Source organism: Xiphophorus couchianus, chromosome 22, assembly GCF_001444195.1.
Source record: "Xiphophorus couchianus chromosome 22, X_couchianus-1.0, whole genome shotgun sequence".
Classification (NCBI taxonomy): Eukaryota; Metazoa; Chordata; class Actinopteri; order Cyprinodontiformes; family Poeciliidae; genus Xiphophorus; species Xiphophorus couchianus.
In genome coordinates this window covers 25,054,690-25,074,400 of record NC_040249.1, presented here as the reverse complement: position 1 = coordinate 25,074,400, position 19,711 = coordinate 25,054,690, and the positions used below count along the sequence as shown (strand labels likewise).

At 43.2% G+C, this 19,711-nt stretch overlaps 1 protein-coding gene and 1 long non-coding RNA gene across 2 annotated transcripts in view; both read left to right on the top strand.

Moving 5' to 3' along the window:
* The window catches only part of slc30a6 (solute carrier family 30 member 6), a 52,120-nt gene extending 44,012 nt beyond the window's left edge, over positions 1 to 8,108 (top strand). Inside the window, exons 11-15 of the mRNA XM_028007051.1 lie at positions 3,840 to 3,959; positions 4,030 to 4,132; positions 4,210 to 4,257; positions 5,731 to 5,799; positions 7,279 to 8,108. Coding sequence (XP_027862852.1) covers positions 3,840 to 3,959; positions 4,030 to 4,132; positions 4,210 to 4,257; positions 5,731 to 5,799; positions 7,279 to 7,875 — 937 coding nt within the window. The 3' untranslated portion in view covers positions 7,876 to 8,108. The remainder of the gene's footprint in view (positions 1 to 3,839; positions 3,960 to 4,029; positions 4,133 to 4,209; positions 4,258 to 5,730; positions 5,800 to 7,278) is intronic.
* A 5,017-nt stretch (positions 8,109 to 13,125) lies between these two features.
* Positions 13,126 to 19,711, top strand: part of LOC114138086 (uncharacterized) — a 29,292-nt gene continuing 22,706 nt past the window's right edge. The window contains exon 1 of the long non-coding RNA XR_003594155.1: positions 13,126 to 13,334. This is a non-coding gene — a long non-coding RNA (uncharacterized LOC114138086). The remainder of the gene's footprint in view (positions 13,335 to 19,711) is intronic.

Sequence of the window (19,711 nt, the reverse complement as noted above, 5' to 3'; positions counted from 1 at the left end):
TTATTCTTGATTTAGGTAAAATGTTCCACCTTCTTTACAGGTGAATCAGCTTCCATTTTTACTCCATTTTTACCCGAGATGATTAAATTCCTCCGTCCCAAACTGGAGGAAACACTTTAACATTTCCTGGTCAAATTTAGGCCACAAATCAGAAGTTGCTGTGGAATACCAGAACTTATTCTCATGACCATTTAACTCTGGAACTGGAAAACATTTTAAATATCCAAAATAACTAGAAAAAGAAATAAAATGAATTATGAAACCTCTGTAAACAAACTGTCCTTCAACAAAAGGTTCAGTGGAAACCAAAACAGCAAACGGACTTTAATCATCCAGGTTTTGGTAGGAAGAGAAAAACGATCAATCATGGAAATGATTGAGTTTGTGTTAATTTATCATGTGATTAATTGATTTATTGCTTATTGTGACGGCCTAGTCAAATTTAATCATGTTTATACATTTTAAACCACAAAGTCAGCAGCAATTTAATATTTCACTGTAATTATGTAGTTAGCATTTATACTAGTAATTAGTTAATCTGAGTTTAACTAATTTAATCATTATTACACAGAATGAACTTCTGGATAAAAACATCAAATCTGCAAGCAGGAGAAACTTCAAACGTTTCTCTGGTTGATAAAAGTTACTGAGCGGATCCAGGTTTCTGGCCCAGCTCTGGGCCTGGTTCTGGCCCTGGTTCTGATCCGGTTCTGGCCTGGTTCTGGCCCAGCTCTGGGCCTGGTTCTGGCCCTGGTTCTGATCCGGTTCTGCCCGGTCTCAGACAGACGCTCCGTGTCCTGAGGTGAACAGGAACCTGCTCTCCTGATTCCCAGAACCGCCGTCCTTCTGCAGCGCCTCCATTATTCAGGAGCTGCTGGAAACCAGCAGGAAGAGCTGGAATGTTGATCCTCATCTTCCTCCTGCTTCCTCGTCTTCCTCTCTCTGTCCAGCCGGAGGGCAGCGAGCATCACGGCGTGTTTTGACATTAATTATGTGCTAACATCCACGCCGCTGTTGTTACTAAACATCTAATGACAAACTCCTCGTGGCGCCGCGCCGCGTTTCGCCTGGCTTTGCTTCGCTTCGTGGTGACAACTCCACGCCTCCGACGGACGCCGCCCCGCAGCGCTGACTTTTGACGCGCCGGATATTCAGTCTGACACTCGGATGTTCCGCCTGCAGAGGTTTTCATTGACCCGTTAATCTGTTCCTGGAACACCGGGCCGGCGCTGTTTGGGTTTCTGGTTCTGGCAGCGGTTCTTCACCAGTTTCTGGTTCATTTATTCCGACTTTCTGAAGCTCAGACAGAACTTTTGTTGTTATTTTTGGACTAAAATTGATTTCTTTATGTAATTATTAGTAAGAAACTGTCTGAAAATACTCAGACTACAGAAGTTTCTAATTATTAAAGTCAGAATCTGTTAAAAGACCCAAACCAAGTTGATTAGATGCCTGATGAAAATCATCACCTCCACTCTGAGGCCATGGTGTTGACCTGCCTACTTCAGGTCGTAGACCGGGCCCTGGCCAGGTGGAGGAGTTTAAGTGTCTCAGGTTTTGTTTGTGACTGAGCAGCAGATGGATGACGGGTTGATGACGCGTCTGCAGTGATTGTGGTGAAAACAGCTGAACCAAAAGGCAAAGCTCTCGGTTTACTGATCAGTTCGTCTTCATCTGAGAGATTTGGCCAGTAGCAACAGGAAGTTCCTCAAATACTGAAGTTCAGTTTTTGATAATTATACTTTTTACTTTCACTTCATTTTATGGATGAAAGTAAAACTTTTTCTCTGTTTCTCTGTTTGTGTCAGTGGAGTAAATTAAAGTCAATGCAGTGAATTTCAACAGACGCTGATATGCAGTTTAAACCATTTTGTTTCCCACTGGGTGGAAATGGCGGCTGCGTCTCTCATCCATCCCTTTATCTGAACCCGCTTTAGGTTCGGATAAAATTATTTTAGTTACTGATCTGACCTTTGTAGCTGAAATGTTCCTGATTTTTCCAGCTCTGCTCAGATGAAATGCCTTGTCATTTTTAAGTTCTCAGTAGTTTCTCAGAAAACACATACTGCAGCACTTTAACTATTTAACAGCTACTTTTACTTTAACTTTAGTATTATTTGACCAGTGGATCAGAACTGAAGTAAAGAAACTCGTCACTTTGTCCACCAACATGTCTGAATGAGTGGCTGAAATGATTTAAATTTTACTGACAGCTTGTGGATGTTTGGTGTTTGTTTGCGTCCTGGTCTGTAGCTGTAAACCCAGCCCAGATCATCACTCCTCCACCACCGTGTTTTAACGCTCTGGTCGTATTCTAGGCCACATCCAGCTGGTTTTGTGTCACCAGTGGTGAAACCTGTTGGGTCTGATGACAGCAGCCACTGATGAGCGGCCGGTTCCTATTAGACGCCCATCAGTCACTTCCTGATTAAACCGACCCGACACCCCGTCACTCAGCCGCCACGGCTAAAAGCGTCCTGCTCACGTGATGCATCATGGGAACGTCCTCCCACGCCTCGTCTTCACGTGTCACGTCGCATTAAGACCAGAGTCCTGCCGAAGTGCCCTTCAGCCTGATCCCAAACCGTTCCCGGATCCACAGGTGGCAGAAAGCTGAACCTTTCTTCTTCTGCTGTTTCCCACCGGAGTTAGAACCATTAGAACCGATTAGAACCGATTAGAACCGATTCATCCTGTTTGTTGTTAGGATTTATCTGAATGTTTCTGCTGAGATGGAGAAATAAAAATGTTCATAACTCAGTTGTTTCAAACTGCTTTACTGGGTCCGTCCCAGTTAATGAGCCCTAAAGTCCATTAGTTCTGCTGGGATTGGTCCACGTTTTCATTTATCGGCCTTTTTCCAGAACCAAACGTCTCAGCTGGAGGCAGCAGGAACCCAACAGGAACCGGGTCCGGCTTCGTCCTGTCACTCCGGTCTGGTCAAACATTATAACAATAAACTTTATTCATCTTCCATTTAAAACAAAACAAGAACTTGATGTTTTTGTTGAAAGGAGATGAACTTTCTAGATAAAACAGAAAACTGTTTTTTCTTCAGGAGGTTTGGATCCGATGAGGCTGGTTCTGTTCTGCTTTAAATGTTTCTGTGAAGTTTTGACCCAGATGTTGAGAAGCTTTGTGAATCGATTAGGTTTCTGATGCCAAATTAAAGCCTGAATTTGATCAGCTTATGAATGAATGAATGTAAAGTGAAATAATAACCTCTCTAGAAATGGGTTTATTTATGTTGTTATTGTCGGTTTGTTTAACCTCCATCACTTTGGGAAACTGGATCAGATTGTTCTGTTCTGGTTTTGGTAACAAAACTTTTCATTGTGTTTGTGAAACTTATAAATAAATAGAAAAATGTGGCAGAAACTTTACAACAGAACAATTCACAAGTTAAAAAGCTGACAGAAAGTTGGACTTTTCCACAGGTTGGTTTTGTTTTTTGCTCAGATTGTGACGAATTCTGTGAAATATGATCTGATTTAATCTGCTTTCATCGCCGTGTGAACAGCTGATAGATCTAATTATTGGTATTTATGTTCACTTTCACTCAGAAATGAACTTTTCTGTCAAATCACCTCAGAAACAAACACATTAATATTTATGACACATAAACAGATCAAAACTGGGCGGAGCTTCAGGTTTGAGCCTAAACTTAACGAATTAAAAATGTTTTATGGACGTTTGGTCTGAAGCTGCTTTTCCAGTGATGAACATTTTCACCTTGCAGGATTCCAGCTGGAGCCGTTTAGCTCTGGATTCGGTTTGCTGGTTCAAACCGGATTAGATCCCGTCTCTCATCCCGTTTCTGTTTCTCCGCTCGGTTCCAGTCTGTGCGGCGTCGTTCCGGGTCTCAGCAGCGTCCTGCTTCCTCGGATGAACCCGTTTGTCCTCATCAACCTGGCCGGAGCGACGTCCCTCTGCGTCACCTACATGCTGATAGAAATCAAGTAAGCACTCAGAGTCCCGCGTCCCACACCGTCTGGGTCCGTCTCACGCCGTCCTCCTCTCTGTGTCCAGTAACTACAACGCGGTGGACACGGCGTCGGCCGTCGCCATCGCCCTCATGACCTTTGGCACCATGTATCCCATGAGCGTCTACAGCGGCAAGGTGCTGCTGCAGGTCAGAGACGCCGCCGCTCATGTTTAGCCTCCATGTTGCTGTCGGATGTCTCACTGCTGTCCTCCTGTCTCTCTCAGACTACGCCGTCACACATCATCGGCCAGCTGGACAAGCTTCTCAGAGAGGTCAGAGGTCATGTCTGAATGTTCCTATGACAGCTTGTAAAACTATTCAAACCTCAAAGTTATGAAAACACGCAGCATGGTTGCATTTATTAAAGCTTAATCTGAAACACTGGGACGTTTCCTCCTGGTGTGAATCGTCAGATTAACGGATCATCATGCAGACGTGTTAAAACGACGCGTCAGAAAAACGTCTTGGATCGAACCCTTCACTCTAAACTCATCAGGATTTTATCTTTGGATGAAAGAAGTAAAATAAAATTATTTTTGCTACATTTATTGGTTTGGAGGCGTTTCAGACTGGGACTAGTTCAAACATTCGTTAGTTTTGCATCACAGCAGCAGGAACCGAGAAATATTCAGATCCAACCATTTATCCAGATTGGGTCATAATTATTATTAATAATAATAATATTAATAATAACAATAACTAAGAAATGTGAACGTTTGACCGTGGAGAGGTTTAGGATTTTGAGACAAAATGTTTAGATGCATATGTTTCACACATCGCCAAAGAATAAATATGTCTTTAATAATCTGATAGAAGCAAGTACAGAAAGGGTCAAAGGTCAAATCCAGACTACTTGAAGAAAGTTTAGAGGAGAAGCTCTGAGTCCAGCAGATTCAGCCCAACGTCAGAGCGTAAAGCGCTCAACCCGACAGGTTAAAGGTTAAAGGTCAATGCAGGACAAACTGAATAAAGGACAAGATTCATGTTCAGCTGCAGGTTTGGAGGAAACATCAATATTTACCAATAATATTAATCTCTTCCAACACCATGGAAACCGATGACACCACTGGCATTACTTCTCTGGTTCAGTTAAGCATCCCACAATCCTTTGCTGCATCATCATCAGTCACATGACCGACTCCCTCCCCTTCAGAAACACAAACAGCAACAAGATGGAAACAAACATCAGTTATTAAAATCAGCCTGGTTTTATGAATCAGAGCTGCACCGATGTTGGTGCTAAAATATAATGTAATATAATGTAATATGTAATATAATGTAATGCAATGTAATATATATAATATAATATAATATAATATAATTAATTTATATTATACCTGTAGACTCTAAGAATTTTAGATTTATTTTCTTTCATCATGAGTTTCCAACCCAGTTGCTCCTAATCTGGGATAAATCCAACATAAACAGCTGAAATGGTTTATTATTCATATCAAAATGTGCAGAGATTTATTGGCCAGTGACTATAAGCAATAAATCGGATGATAAATTAAAATGAACTCAATAATTTCCATTTGATTTATCGCTTTTCTCTTTCAGAAACTGAGTGATGAAAGTTTTCCGTTTTGTTCTGTGGGTCTTTTTGAAGGACAGTTTTGTTTTCATAATTCATTTTATTTGTTGTTTCTTTATTTTGGATATTTAAAATGTCTTCCAGTTTATTGTAATTTAAAATTTATTGATCTTTGTTTTAGAGACTCAGATTGTTTCTGTTTGTGTCCACTCAGGTGTCGACTCTGGACGGCGTCCTGGAGGTCCGGAACGAGCATTTCTGGACCGTTGGCTTTGGGTCTCTGGTAGGTGGCTGTGATTGGACGGCTGGTGGGTCTGGGTGCTTTGTGATTGGTGGGCTGAGAGCGTCAGCGGTGGGCCCATCCAGGCGGGATGAGTCATTCATGCGGACCAACCGTCACCGCGCTGAGTCGGTTCTGACGTCGTCTTCCGGGTCCAGCTGGCCGGGGAGCGGGGAGACCCGGAGACAAAAGGTCCGATTACTCAGCAGAACCGCTCAGCTGGAGCCCATTTAACACACGGCACAGCTTTTCATGATATCAGGGATTCAGAACCTCCTGGTGGAACAATCCAGACTCTTATTTTACCATCTGAACTCTTTATTCACAAATGTTTTGTTGTTTTTAGGACCAAAAATATATTTTAGTGGAAAAGAAACGGGCGGCCATGATGGATTAATGTAAGGCAGGAATGTTTAGTTCTGAAATACTTTAGCAGTTGTTTTTATATAATACATCAACAGAGAGAAACAATATTTATTTTCTTCAGCTTTTATTTACCATAAATTTGAAGTTTAAGAAAATATTTTGATTCTTTCATCAAACTTAATTTTTTTCTTTTGAAACCGAAAAGTAGAAATAAAAAAAACATAAAATAATAAGTCAGTTGACAGACTACACAACAAACCCACACACTAAAATAAATCAAATAGATAAAAGAATATAAAATAGTGAAATAATGCAGAGTACCAGACAAAGCTAAAGGATTTAATAAACACGCTACCAAAAGTCTTGGAACAAACTTTAAGAATGAAACATGCCTAATGTTATTTTAAGTTAATTACATTCATGGTTACTGTGCATAAAGTTGATGGATGAAACTGACTGTAAATAAAAATTCCTCCAGATCTGCAGCAGTCAGACTGGGTTTGTTCATTTAGGATAAATTTATGATTATTGCTGCAGAAAAACAACAAGATGAAGGAAAGTTCTTGTTGTGGAAACACTGAAAACATCATCATGTGTAGAAGTGCCACTTCTACAATAACCTGTGGCACAATAACCATGAATAAAAACTGAAAGTCTCAGTTGAGTGTAGTTGTCCTGTGAGGTGCAGTTCCTCTGCCGGCCTGCAGGTGGCGCAGCCTGCAGTGTTTACCTTTGTTTTGCCTGCTGTGATGGTTTTTGGAGCTATCGCTGCCCCGCGGTGCTGCTTGTTGTCATGTGTGGATGTTTCTGCTCGCTGTTGGCCCAGCGCTAACGGAGCAGCTGTCCAAACCCATTTGACCCCCCTGACTGCACTCCTGCCCCCGGGGCCGCTCGCTCGCCCGCCCGCCTGCCCTCCCTCTCTCTCTGTGTCCTTTTCCACGTTTGATCGTCCTCATGAGGAGAGCGAGGCCGGGACACACACCGGCGTTCACTGTTTGGATCCACATCGACGTTCTCTTCGGACCCAAGCGTTGGCGCTGTCGGGTTGTCATGGGAACGAGCTGTTTCCTCAGTTCTGGCTGAATATCTCTGACCTCTGACCCTCTCTGTGCTCAGGCTGGCTCCGCCCACGTCCGGATCCGGCGGGATGCCAACGAGCAGCTGGTTCTGGCCCACGTCACCAACCGGCTGCTGCCGCTCGTCGCCACGCTGACCGTCCAGATCTTCAAGGACGACTGGACCCGCCCCCTGCTGAGTGGCGTGCTGTCCTCCCCGGCCGCCACGCCGCCGCTGCCGGTGGCCCCTGAAGGCTACGCCGCCTCCTTCCCTCCGGTTCTGTACGGCTCAGCAGGAGGCCAGGAGTTCGACCCCCTGACCTCCACGCCTTCCAAGCCCAGCAGCCCCCCGCCGGAGTTCTCCTTCGACACGCCGGGCCGGAACGTGGCGCCGCTTGTGATCCCCGCCCCTGGCCAGCACGCCCACCGGCCCTTTGGAGGCCTGGGACTTTCCTACGGGGCGCCGCCGTACGCCGGGATGCTGGGGGCGGGGCCCGGAGCGGGGCGGGGCCCGGCGGTGCCGGGCCTGGGCGCCGGGTTCGGACTCCCCTCCTCCCACAGTTACAGGACTCCCTTTGCTGGCTCAACGCCGCCGCTCCGGTTTGGAACCAGCAACCCTGCTGCGCCTCAGTCCCAGTACAGACACTATCAGCCCTGACTGACTCAGAACCTCATCCAGACACGTTGAGGGGAAACTCAACGTGTCTGGATGGAGAGAAACATTCAGGATTATTTATTCAGACGGAAACGGGACCAGCAGCGTTCGGCCGTTAGCCGTTAGCATCGGTTCGTAACGGGAACCACTGGGAGGAAAAACCAGTCTGGGTGTGACTGTAACGGTTCAAGCATCACATAAATGCTTAATTCTAAATAAAATCGTTTTATTTTGAAGGAGTTGATTTAATCCTGATGAAGATCCTGGAAGGAAAATCAGAAATGAAATGAGATGAAACTCATGTTACAAACTTCTAATAAACCATCAGATTCCTTTAAACTCCATTTAATTAATGGTTCAAATCACAAACATTTTTCAACTGAAACAGAACAAAGTGAACAAATCAAACACTTTAATAAATATTTGGTTAATTTTGTAAAAGAAACATTTTAACTCATTAATCCCATTTTTCATTATTATTATTCCCAATTTTTATCTTTAAACTTCTGCAACAGTAAATATAAAATTACTGTTGCAGTAATTTAATTCAAGTTTTGTGCCAGGACTGGGATCTATTTATATATTTCTCTTCTTCTACCTTTAATTGTTTCTATTTTACAGATGATTTTATCTGAAACTATTAAAAAGTGTCTGCTGATTAAAAACAGTTTGATGGTTTAACTTTGGTTTGCAGATGATGAGGATGATGAGGATGATGAAGACTTCAGGTGATGATTTAATTCTCCTTTAACTGAACGGCCGCCAGAGGGCAGTAGTGAGTCATCAGGAAGTAACTGAATCGTCCAACAGTGAAAATCACCTCAGACTGTCGGCACATTCTAGATGTACATTTCTTTAGCTTTAATTAGTTTTTATTGTTTTCTTTATGTTCACTAATCTTTACTTTTCCATGAATAACAGAAAATGAAGATCCTGATGTTTTCTCCCTCGATGCATATTAATATGTTACCACAAGAAATGATTCTCTGCAGCCAAATATTTAAAATGTAGATATAATAAGTTCTGAAGGTTCAGGACTGGGTTTCCATCCCGAACAGCAGAACTCCAATTATCCAGAACCAAAACCGTTACAGTTTACTAAAACGAATAAAATGACATAAAATAATCTCAATACTCTGAATTAAAAAACTAAAACTGCTACTTTAACTTATTAAAACTAAACAATATAAAAATAAAAAGTGGAATCAAACTAATCTGTAGTGGAAAACCCAAACCTATCACAACCTGGTCAGAACCAGCTGGTTCTGGGTCCGTGACGGTGAGGAGAACCGCGTCGGATCTCAGCCCAGCATCATTACTGGGATGATCCAGCATCCAAACGGCGCCAACACAAAACCTGAGAATATCCCTCAAATTCCCGATTCCTGCCAGTCGAACTGGTTCCTGAAAACCCTTAATGGGAACCAGTTTCCTGATGGGTCACTGGGTTCTGTTGAACTGGTTCGACTGGAGGAAAATCTCCAGTCTCGTTCTTAAAGCAGATGGTTCAGTTTTCACCAACAATTCAGCACAAAATAGTTTTCCATCAATGTCCAGATTCAATTTACCACAAACTGGTTTTATTTTAGGTTTCAGCTTCATGAAAGTCTGAAGCTCAAATCAGAAACATATTCAGTTCAAACGCGTTAAATATCAGGATGTAATAAAAGGTGTTTACAGCCTATAAACCTCAAATATACAAAAACCCACAACAGATTCCAGCCTGTTGGGATTTAATGAGCAAACATGAACAGAAAGTGGAAAAGATGAGAAAGGAAACTAAGTACACCCTCACTGCTTCGATTAGCTGATCATGAAATGAACTGAATATCTGATCATCGTTTCAGTTTAGAAGCAGTTTGGCTGTCATAGTTCAGGTTTGTTATAAAACAGCTCCAGGGTTGAAAGACATCAGCAATGATGTCAGAGCAGCAACTGCTGCTGCCCAGCAGAACAACCAGAACCAGAACAACCCGTTGCCGTCATCAAGTCCATCATGAACTTTGAAGATTTTCAGAGTAAAATGTTAAGATTCACATTCGGAGCAGATTGAAGGAAATAGTCAAGATGGCGGACGACTGGTGCAAACAGTTTACACATGAATTATGTACACTGAAAAAATATTTTAAAAATATCCAAACAACAGCAAAGATAAAGTCCTCCAGACCACCAGGGGGAGCCTGGTGGAGGTAACGTTACCTCTGTTAATATGCTGCTAACCTATAAAATTATAAAAGACTCTTTTCCTTTATTTCTCCAACTTTCTCCTGGACTTCCTGTTAGATTGTGACATCAAGTCTTTACTGCCGGCTCCCATATTGTTTGTTGGTCCACTCCCCCTAGTGGCCTGGAGGACTTGGAGCAAGTTTTTATATTTTCTGTTGTTTTTGATATTTCAGGCATCTTTGCTTCTGTGATTGCAGCATTTTTTTTGTTTGTGTTATTTTTTGTGTGTGTGTGTGTTTGTATTTTTGAGTTTGTGTCATTCATGTGTTTTCAATGCATTTGCACCTGCTGCCCGCTGTAGTGGTGGAGCGGTCTAGTCAAAGTCCAGAAAAAATATCAAGTTTGAAAGGTTGTGGGGGGACATTCAGGTAGAATAAACATGTGGAAACTTCAAACTCATAGAAAACCATCACAGACGCGATAACTGCAGCTGGAAACTGAGCGCAGCGACGGTTGCTGTCTGAACTTATCAGTCCTTCATGAACAACTGGAAACTCAACAATTTTGGAAGAAATATAACAACCAGGATGACATCATGAACTCAGTTTCTGAAACAGTTTCAGGAAACACACACACACACACACACACTGACACACACACACAGCATCATCCCTGAGCCCGTTTAAGTGCCCCATCTGAAGAATTTCATTTCCTCTCCAGCAGCGGATAATCTGTCCTGTGTTTCTGTTGTGAGGCTTTCTGAGGAGATTTTCAGCAAACAAAGCGTATTTTGCCTCGGCAGCTTAGCGGAGCTCTGGATGTGCTCAACAGCTCTAAGCCTCTGAAGTAAAACGGTTCTGTTTGGGTCTGAATCGGCGCTGCGGCGTTCACATCAGGACTGACTTCACACCTTTATTACCAAACTACTAGGAGAAACTTCAGGAATCTGAGAAAATCCCCAGAACCTGACCGACATCTGAGCAGAACCTTTCAGCTGCTGGCTAACGGGGAAAATGACATCTGTTCACCCGAGGTCAGAGGTCAGAGGTCAGACATGTAGCTGCTTCATGAACTTATCAAATGTTATTGTGAACCAGTAAAATAAAGCTTAACATCTTGTAGAGTTATTGGTAAATGTATGAAATAAGGCAGATTCAGGTGATGCGTCAACAAAAGTCTCTTTAATTTTACATTATTGAAATCATAAAACAGATTTTTATCATTTTTCCTCTTCTCATTTTCTCCCTGCTGCCCAAACAAAACAATCAGGTTCTGCATTAATTAATCACATCAAAAACAAGATATAAACAGAATCCATGGTTAGACAATCAAAGGATAAATTTAAGAAATATAGAAATACATATTTCAGATAAAAGATTAATTAATTAAAAGAAAGTAGAAAAAGCATACAAGCAAACAAAAAACAAAATTAACTAAATAAAAAAATAGTCAGTTTTGGGGAAATATTTTATTTAATTAGAAAGAAATATATTGCTATTTTTATTAATAATAAATTTGAGGGATTCAGAGATTTTAGTTCAGACAGGAAATTATTATTATTATTATTATTATTATTATTATTATTATTATTATCTGTTAGCAGAGGTGGGGACTCGAGTCACATGACTTGGACTCGAGTCAGACTCGAGTTGTTAAAATCACGACTTGAGACTTGACTTGAAAAAATGCTCAAAGACTCGGACTTGACTTTGACTTTCATGCCATTGACTTGAGACTTGACTCGACTTGAAGCTGTTTACTTGAAAAGACTTGATATTTTTTACTCAAAGTCTTAAAATTTAAAACACATTATTTATAAAGTGGCGTCATTAATTAATGTCACTCATTCCGTATCAATATGCGCAGACCGTCACTATGGTTTTCCTCTCTCCTTATGTATGTATGTGTACGTAGCTGCAGCACAACCAATCAAATTAACAGGATTTGGACGTTTAAAAAAACGCGGCAAAGCTACAGAGCTCAGGGAACGAAATACGAAATAACCGCTCGAATATGCTTCCGCGAGTAATTTCTTTTGGCTACGTAGGTTATGAACTTTCGACTAAAAACCGAACTGCAACTTGTAAAACATGCAAGAAGAGAATATCGGATGGAAATGCCACGATGTCCAACTTTGTCCGGCATTTGAAGCTTCACAAAGATCGGTAGGTGGCGCTTTTCTTTTGCTGTAAGATAGCTGACTTTAGCTAACTTCGTGTTAGCATGTGTACTCCGGGTTAAATTGGTGATTATTTACCATAAATCCGGTCCTTCAAATGCCTCCACAAATAATGTGCACCGTGTTAGCTCAGGAAGCCGGTGGATAGTGAGCGGGGCTCCGGAACAGAAAGCAGATTCTGGACCTGAACACAGGGAACAGAGTCTCTCTGTCCCATCATGATGATGAGCCGGGTCTAGTATCATCTAAGGATGGTTGGTGTATTTGAAGACATCTATGTTGGGAAATTATATTGACAATATATTGTTTTGACAGGTCAGAGAAAAGAGGAAAAAACTGCTGTTATGGTTCTTTGTATTGTGCTGTGGAAATGTCAGCATTTTCGTCTTTTTTATTGAATATCAAGTTTAACAGAACTGGGCAATAAAGTGGTCCAATTTAAAAATGTTTTTTATACTTTGTGTTCAGCTACACGAACAAATGGTCTATTATTTGAATTTTATGTATAATTGCAAATTATAAAAAATAAAATAAAATAAAAACGACTCGAAATGACTTGAAATTAAAGGTTCCTGACTTGAGACTTGACTCGGACTTGAGGACAAAGACTTGAGACTTACTTGAGACTTGCAACTCAGTGACTTGGTCACACCTCTGTCTGTTAGGTTCAAGCAGGGTTTCATTGTGAATGAAAAGTTTTGCATTTATGGTGATTAAAATTTGTTCCTAATGTGGAAACATTTCCGGTCTCTGTCATCGCAGACAGTTCCTGAGATTTTTAAGGAGTCGCTGATGTTTGTATATTTAATTTAATACAGTCCACGGATCCATTTTGACTGGACTTTAAAATAGTTCCTACATGACGTCACATCCCCCATCACCGGCGCGCTGTCGCCATTTTTTTCTTGTTTAATTATCTTTCGCCATCTTGAGAGTAAGCGCCGTTTTCCACTTCGTTGCTCCGGTTGGATGCTGTTGGATTCAGGGACGTAAAAACAAAGGCGGTAAAACAGTGGAGAGAAAATTTCATTCCTTCCTGTGAAGGTGGGAAACTTTTCTGCTTAGCAACAGCTGATTAATCTCCAGAGGAAACACGAGCCGGATCATTTCATTGGCGGTAAGGATATTTCAAATGTTTGTAAAAATAACCAAACTGTGACGCAGTTAGTTAATCGGTAGATTATTGAAACCTGCAGACTGGTTTTCAGATCCATTTACACGAACTATGAAACGTAACTATAAAATTTAGATGTGCAAATATACATTTCTTCCTGCTATAATAAAATCTAAATTACACTCAGGGTCCAAACTAAGGCCTTCATTTTGTCATTAATGATTTTTATTTTGATGATTTTGCCGTTTCTAGCATTTACACACCAATGTGTGCAGTAAAAAAAGCCTTTCTGGACACAAATGAACTTTATGAACTTAAAATCTAAACTCATACAGACAGTTCTCATCACCACAGCTGGTCGGTTCTCATGACCACAGCTGGTCGGTTCTCATCACCACAGCTGGTCGGTTCTCATCACCACAGCTGGTCGGTTCTCATGACCACAGCTGGTCGGTTCTCATCACCACAGCTGGTCGGTTCTCATGACCACAGCTGGTCGGTTCTCATGACCACAGCTGGTCGGTTCTCATGACCACAGCTGGTCGGTTCTCATCACCACAGCTGGTCGGTTCTCATGACCACAGCTGGTCGGTTCTCATCACCACAGCTGGTCGGTTCTCATGACCACAGCTGGTCGGTTCTCATGACCACAGCTGGTCGGTTCTCATCACCACAGCTGGTCGGTTCTCATCACCACAGCTGGTCGGTTCTCATGACCACAGCTGGTCGGTTCTCATGACCACAGCTGGTCGGTTCTCATCACCACAGCTGGTCGGTTCTCATGACCACAGCTGGTCGGTTCTCATCACCAGAGCTGGTCGGTTCTCATCACCACAGCTGGTCGGTTCTCATGACCACAGCTGGTCGGTTCTCATGACCACAGCTGGTCGGTTCTCATGACCACAGCTGGTCGGTTCTCATGACCACAGCTGGTCGGTTCTCATCACCACAGCTGGTCGGTTCTCATCACCACAGCTGGTCGGTTCTCATCACCACAGCTGGTCGGTTCTCATCACCACAGCTGGTCGGTTCTCATCACCTCAGCTGGTCGGTTCCCATCACCACAGCTGGTCGGTTCCCATCACCACAGCTGGTCGGTTCTCATCACCACAGCTGGTCGGTTCTCATGACCACAGCTGGTCGGTTCTCATGACCACAGCTGGTCGGTTCTCATCACCACAGCTGGTCGGTTCTCATCACCACAGCTGGTCGGTTCTCATGACCACAGCTGGTCGGTTCTCATGACCACAGCTGGTCGGTTCTCATCACCACAGCTGGTCGGTTCTCATGACCACAGCTGGTCGGTTCTCATCACCTCAGCTGGTCGGTTCCCATCACCACAGCTGGTCGGTTCCCATCACCACAGCTGGTCGGTTCTCATCACCACAGCTGGTCGGTTCTCATGACCACAGCTGGTCGGTTCTCATCACCACAGCTGGTCGGTTCCCATGACCACAGCTGGTCGGTTCCCATCACCACAGCTGGTCGGTTCTCATCACCACAGCTGGTCGGTTCTCATCACCACAGCTGGTCGGTTCTCATCACCACAGCTGGTCGGTTCTCATCACCACAGCTGGCCACATCCTCCTCAGTGTCCGACTCTCAGAAAACACAAATAACTTTGACTAGTTTTATAAGATGTTCTACTACTAGCCTGTGAACTAGTTCTCCCAGAAAAACTTTAAAATCTAATCTAAACTTCAGTAATGCTGCTCCTCTGTAAAGATGTTGTGTTTCCATGGTGATAACTTCAGGTTCAGTCTTGTTGTAACTATCTATAGACATAAAAACTTTATGTTTTTAGTCTGCCTCACTCCAACTCCAGTCCGTCAGCGTAGAAAGTCTGCTTCCTTTTTCTGAGGTGTGAATGCACAATCGACCTTTGACCCAAACTCTGGTCCGTCTCCAAACATTGGTCTCTGTTCGGTTGAAGTGAACTCTGGTTCAGTTTGAATGCATAAGTGAAAGCCAAGCAGACCAGAAACGGCTCCAAAAGCAAGAAGTGGACTACAATGCAGGGCATTCTGGGTAAATACAACCAGAACAAATGCGTTAGCCTAGCGCTAGCGGGAGAAATGGCTCATGGTCTTTAGCCAAAGACTAAAGAGAAATTCTACAAGCACTAAAATCTGACACTTCTCCATTATTGTCTCAAGGTCAGCTTCGTGTCTGTAGGATGTTTGGTTCTGTGTCTGTAATGAAATGATGGACCGGTTCCAGTTGGGGTGATTGATGACCTGAGGATGTGTCGGTTGTTTGAACTGGACCATCCAACGGTCCGGTCCGTAAGTGACACCAGATTCCCCTCGCCCATCGGAGGCGGCGGTATCAGTCCTAACGCGTGTATCAAATGGCATCACCCTCTGCAGGAACCAGCGGTGCTAAAACAGTGAAATCGCCGCGTTAATCTCCAGAGTGTGTTGTATAACACTGGCAGGGAACGCTGCGTTCACACAGGCCGGATCACTGCATCTGTTTACTGCGACCTGCAGATTAAATCAGACCTCACACTTCAAATAAAGACTAATCCACCACAAAACACACACAAACACACACTGCTGCAGCATTAAGGCAGCATCCTAATCCACTGACCTGAAATGGCATTTAGGAGCAGCTGTAATCATGGAGATGCTGTCCGTCCTTCATCCACAAAACTCACCGTCTAACAGCTGCTGGAGATCTATAGGAGGAAAGCATGTGAGGAATGATCGGATTGATGGAAAATGGAGATTAATGTTTTTCAGAAGAAGATGGGAGAGATTTGTGTTTGTACATCTACAGTACAGGAAACAAACAGCCTCTTGTCTTCACTTGAGCTGGCTGGGAGTCAGGAGTTTCAGGAAACCATCTAATCTGGGCAGCCATGATCTCATCATGGCATCAAGAATCTGAACCGAATGGATCAGGATTACTGTGGAGAACCTTTGTCCAGATTTTACAGTTAAAACAAAGAATCCAGAGTTTGACCTCATGTGGACATTTTTCTGTCTTTCAAAGGAAATTATTTTGCACCTGATATCATTAGTTGAGGTAAATTAATGATAAAGCTGGAATTAGAGGATCTTCTGTTTATGACCCAGACGCTTTAACCAGCTAACACACAGCGTCTCTAGACAAGCTGGTTCCCTGACCGGGTTCAACCGATCACCAGAACCCAGAACCCATGATGTCACTGAACGATGGAGGGAACGATGTTTCCTCAGTGGAGACGTCCGTACGTTGGTGTTGAGGTTAGCTCAACTTGAGCACCATGATCAGTGCTTTTTAATGTGAAAGGTCTCCTCCTACTAACCCCAACACCAATCAGAACCCATCTGTCCCGCATCATTACACAGCAACCCCCATGCTTCACTGAAGACATTTAGCAGGTGATGAGCAGAGCTACCACTAAACAAAGCTTCAGTGGCTTTCATTCATGCTTTCGTTATTCTGGAGGTTCAGAAAATGTTGTTCTGTACAAAACCCCGGGGTTTCAAATACCCTGAATTATCTGGGTCATGATGGAACCACAGGGGCAGCAGGGTGGTAACACCAACATCAAATTAAATTATCGCCAGTGGTTTTCTTGTGTTCATGTAGCAGCTTCAAAGGTTTGTAGGTTTCATGTTAGGGGTTATTTGAGCTGGAAACGGGTCAACTGGGAGCAGAACACAATGGAGGTGTTAATTAGTGCAAACAGAGAGCTCGGCCCGGGAACACAAGAACCTGTCAGAAACCTTTAGATGCAGTTTGACGACTTTCAAACAGGCCGCCGAGTGTTTTTACTGAGGGTGTCTGAGTCCAGCTGCTTGACCCCGAAGGTCTGAGACGGTTCCTAAGACTCTGCCTGGTCCGCTTCAGGGAATATTTGACTTTACTTCAACACAGATCATTTTTTAATTGAGTTTCTTGAACGTTTTTGGTTTTTATGTTGAAACAAATGATTCAGGCTCAACTTTCCTGGAGTGAAATACATTAATGAGGAAATTTAGAATAGATAAAAGTTCTTAATTCTTCATAAATAAGCAATTCCAGTCCTGTCTGGTCCTACTTAGGAGACACTGGAGTAAAAATTAGACTGATGAAGTGCATTATGTAGAAACTGCTTGGACCAAGACTCTTGTGGTTTCTGATTAGTGTGGAGTTTATCTGTTCATGCAGGATGTTCACCTGCAGCAGGACTGAAACGCTAACCTTTCCCCCTGGCTACAGCCTCTAGCTAGCGCTAACAACTAGCACAGCTAACAAGTTCTTCTGCATGTAAATGATTGCAGCTTTACGGTTAGCACAGCTAACATCAGTTCATCCTCACAGAGCTGCGGACTGGGTTTGGGTTGTTAAACAGTTAGATGGGTCGGTACCACATAACGTCAGGAAGTAGACACTGCTGGGATTTGAACCGAGGACTTTAACCGTCCCAGCAGGCTCGTTATTGGACCTTAGCGAGGCGGACTGGATTTACAGCGGATGGAGGCTGAGTGTCTGCTGGAGGCGTTTATTTATCCTGGTTCGGATCAACTTGATGGAAAGTTGGTGGGATGTCAAAACTTCCACCTGCACAAGTTTCTCCTGACTAAACGGAAACATTAACCGTTAATAGACTCAGCTGTCCTTCATCCCTCTGAATGCAGAACAGTCATTTTCATAGACACAAATACATATTTGATCATTTCATAGTTAAATATTTAGTATTTCAACCGTAACCAGTCTGGAAACTTATCTAGTTTAAGACAGAAGATCTGAATGATGTTAGGACCTCTGGTGCTGAGATGGTCAACGAGTCCCCAGAGATTCAAGGGAAGAATCTCTGGTTGGTCCTGAAGGAAAATGATGATGTTTTAAGAAACATCATAGTCAGAGTGTTTTCTTTATCGTTATGTATAAAACAATCTCCTGGCTTCCTGACAGTTTGGTTCTCGGTAGAAGTTGTTGCTCATGTCAGTTAAAGCCTCAGATGGTTTCCATTAAACATGACCAGCTGTATCTGCAGCATTAACACTTAGGTGTCAAAGGTCACAGGCATGGTGTAGCAGCACCTGCAGGTCAGGCAGGGTGCAGTGTTCGTGCCGCGGCAGCAGGGCGGCGCCGGCGAGCCGACGTTGAACTCTGCACAGTTTGATGCTGATGCTGTTTGACGTCTCGCCGCCTCTCTGCTCAGCCACAGTCAACACAGAGTGCTTCACTCCCATTAACAATGTATGGTGTGTGTGTGGGTGTGTGTGTGTGTGTGTGTGTGTGTGTGTGTGTGTGTGTGTGTGTGTGTGTGTAAAACAGGTCGGCTTCTCCAACTCTGACTCCGCCGTTTGATCCGTTCTGCAGCGTTTCTGTTTTTATCCTCAGCTCCACTGATTCTGCTCTTCGTTTCATATAAAGTGTTACTTCAGGCTGAATCAGCCTCCATGATGGAAACGTCACTTCAGTGACGAATATTCAGCAACGTTACTGCTGAGCTTTAGCAGGTAAAGGTGGATTATTTAAGACTGACAGAAAAGCCAAACACTCTAACGATGTTTTTCTCTAAATTGTAGTAAATCCTCCGTTAAACACGGACAGAGTCAGGATGGATGTTAGAAATGTGACGTTTCCTGGCTGATCTGCATCATGAGGACATTCAGACACGCTGGGATGTTTGAGTCCGGCGAGAGGAAATGGGGCAGTTACCCAGATACTTCAGCTCCAATCTGGGATCAAACTGGGTTCAGGTGAACCTCAGAGTAATAATATGGCTGCTGGTTCTGCAGTTTATTCAGTGGGGATGTGCTCAAAATCACATAAGAGTCAAGATTCTCACTCACTGCAGTTCAGATATTAAAAATCAAATCCATTGTCTATCCGCCTGCGTTTGGTAGCGATGTGGGACGTTTCCATGAGAACCGTACTGAACTGCAGACAGAAGGCACTAAAACAAAGAAAACTCCAAAAATGAAAGATTCAACGGCTCCGTCTTCATTACAGCCAAACATTTGGACTCATTTTGGTTTTCACCAAATTCCCAGGGAAGCTGAGCTGGATCTGAGCTCCAGGTGTTGGAGGTCGGCCCTAATGGCCGGAGCGATTGGTGCGTTGTGATTGGTCAGAGGTTTGCTGTCATGTTCAATGCAGAAATGATCTGACAGAAATGTTGTCATAACTCGTCGTTTCCACTATCCTGATTTTTTTATCCGTAGGCGACATGAATACTTTTCAGGAACAATTATCCAACCTGATGAGGAATTCTGTATATTTTCTATAATTCTTCACTAGATAACAGCAAAGACTGTCAGATTTCTAAAAACTCCAGGATGGAAACTATTATGTTATCATCCACAGTGGAGGCTTTCTGCAGAAAGGTGGCGCTGTCTTCGGGACGCTTTGTTAAAGCTAAAGGTAGGACGCAGACAGGAAGTGGAAAAGACGCTTTA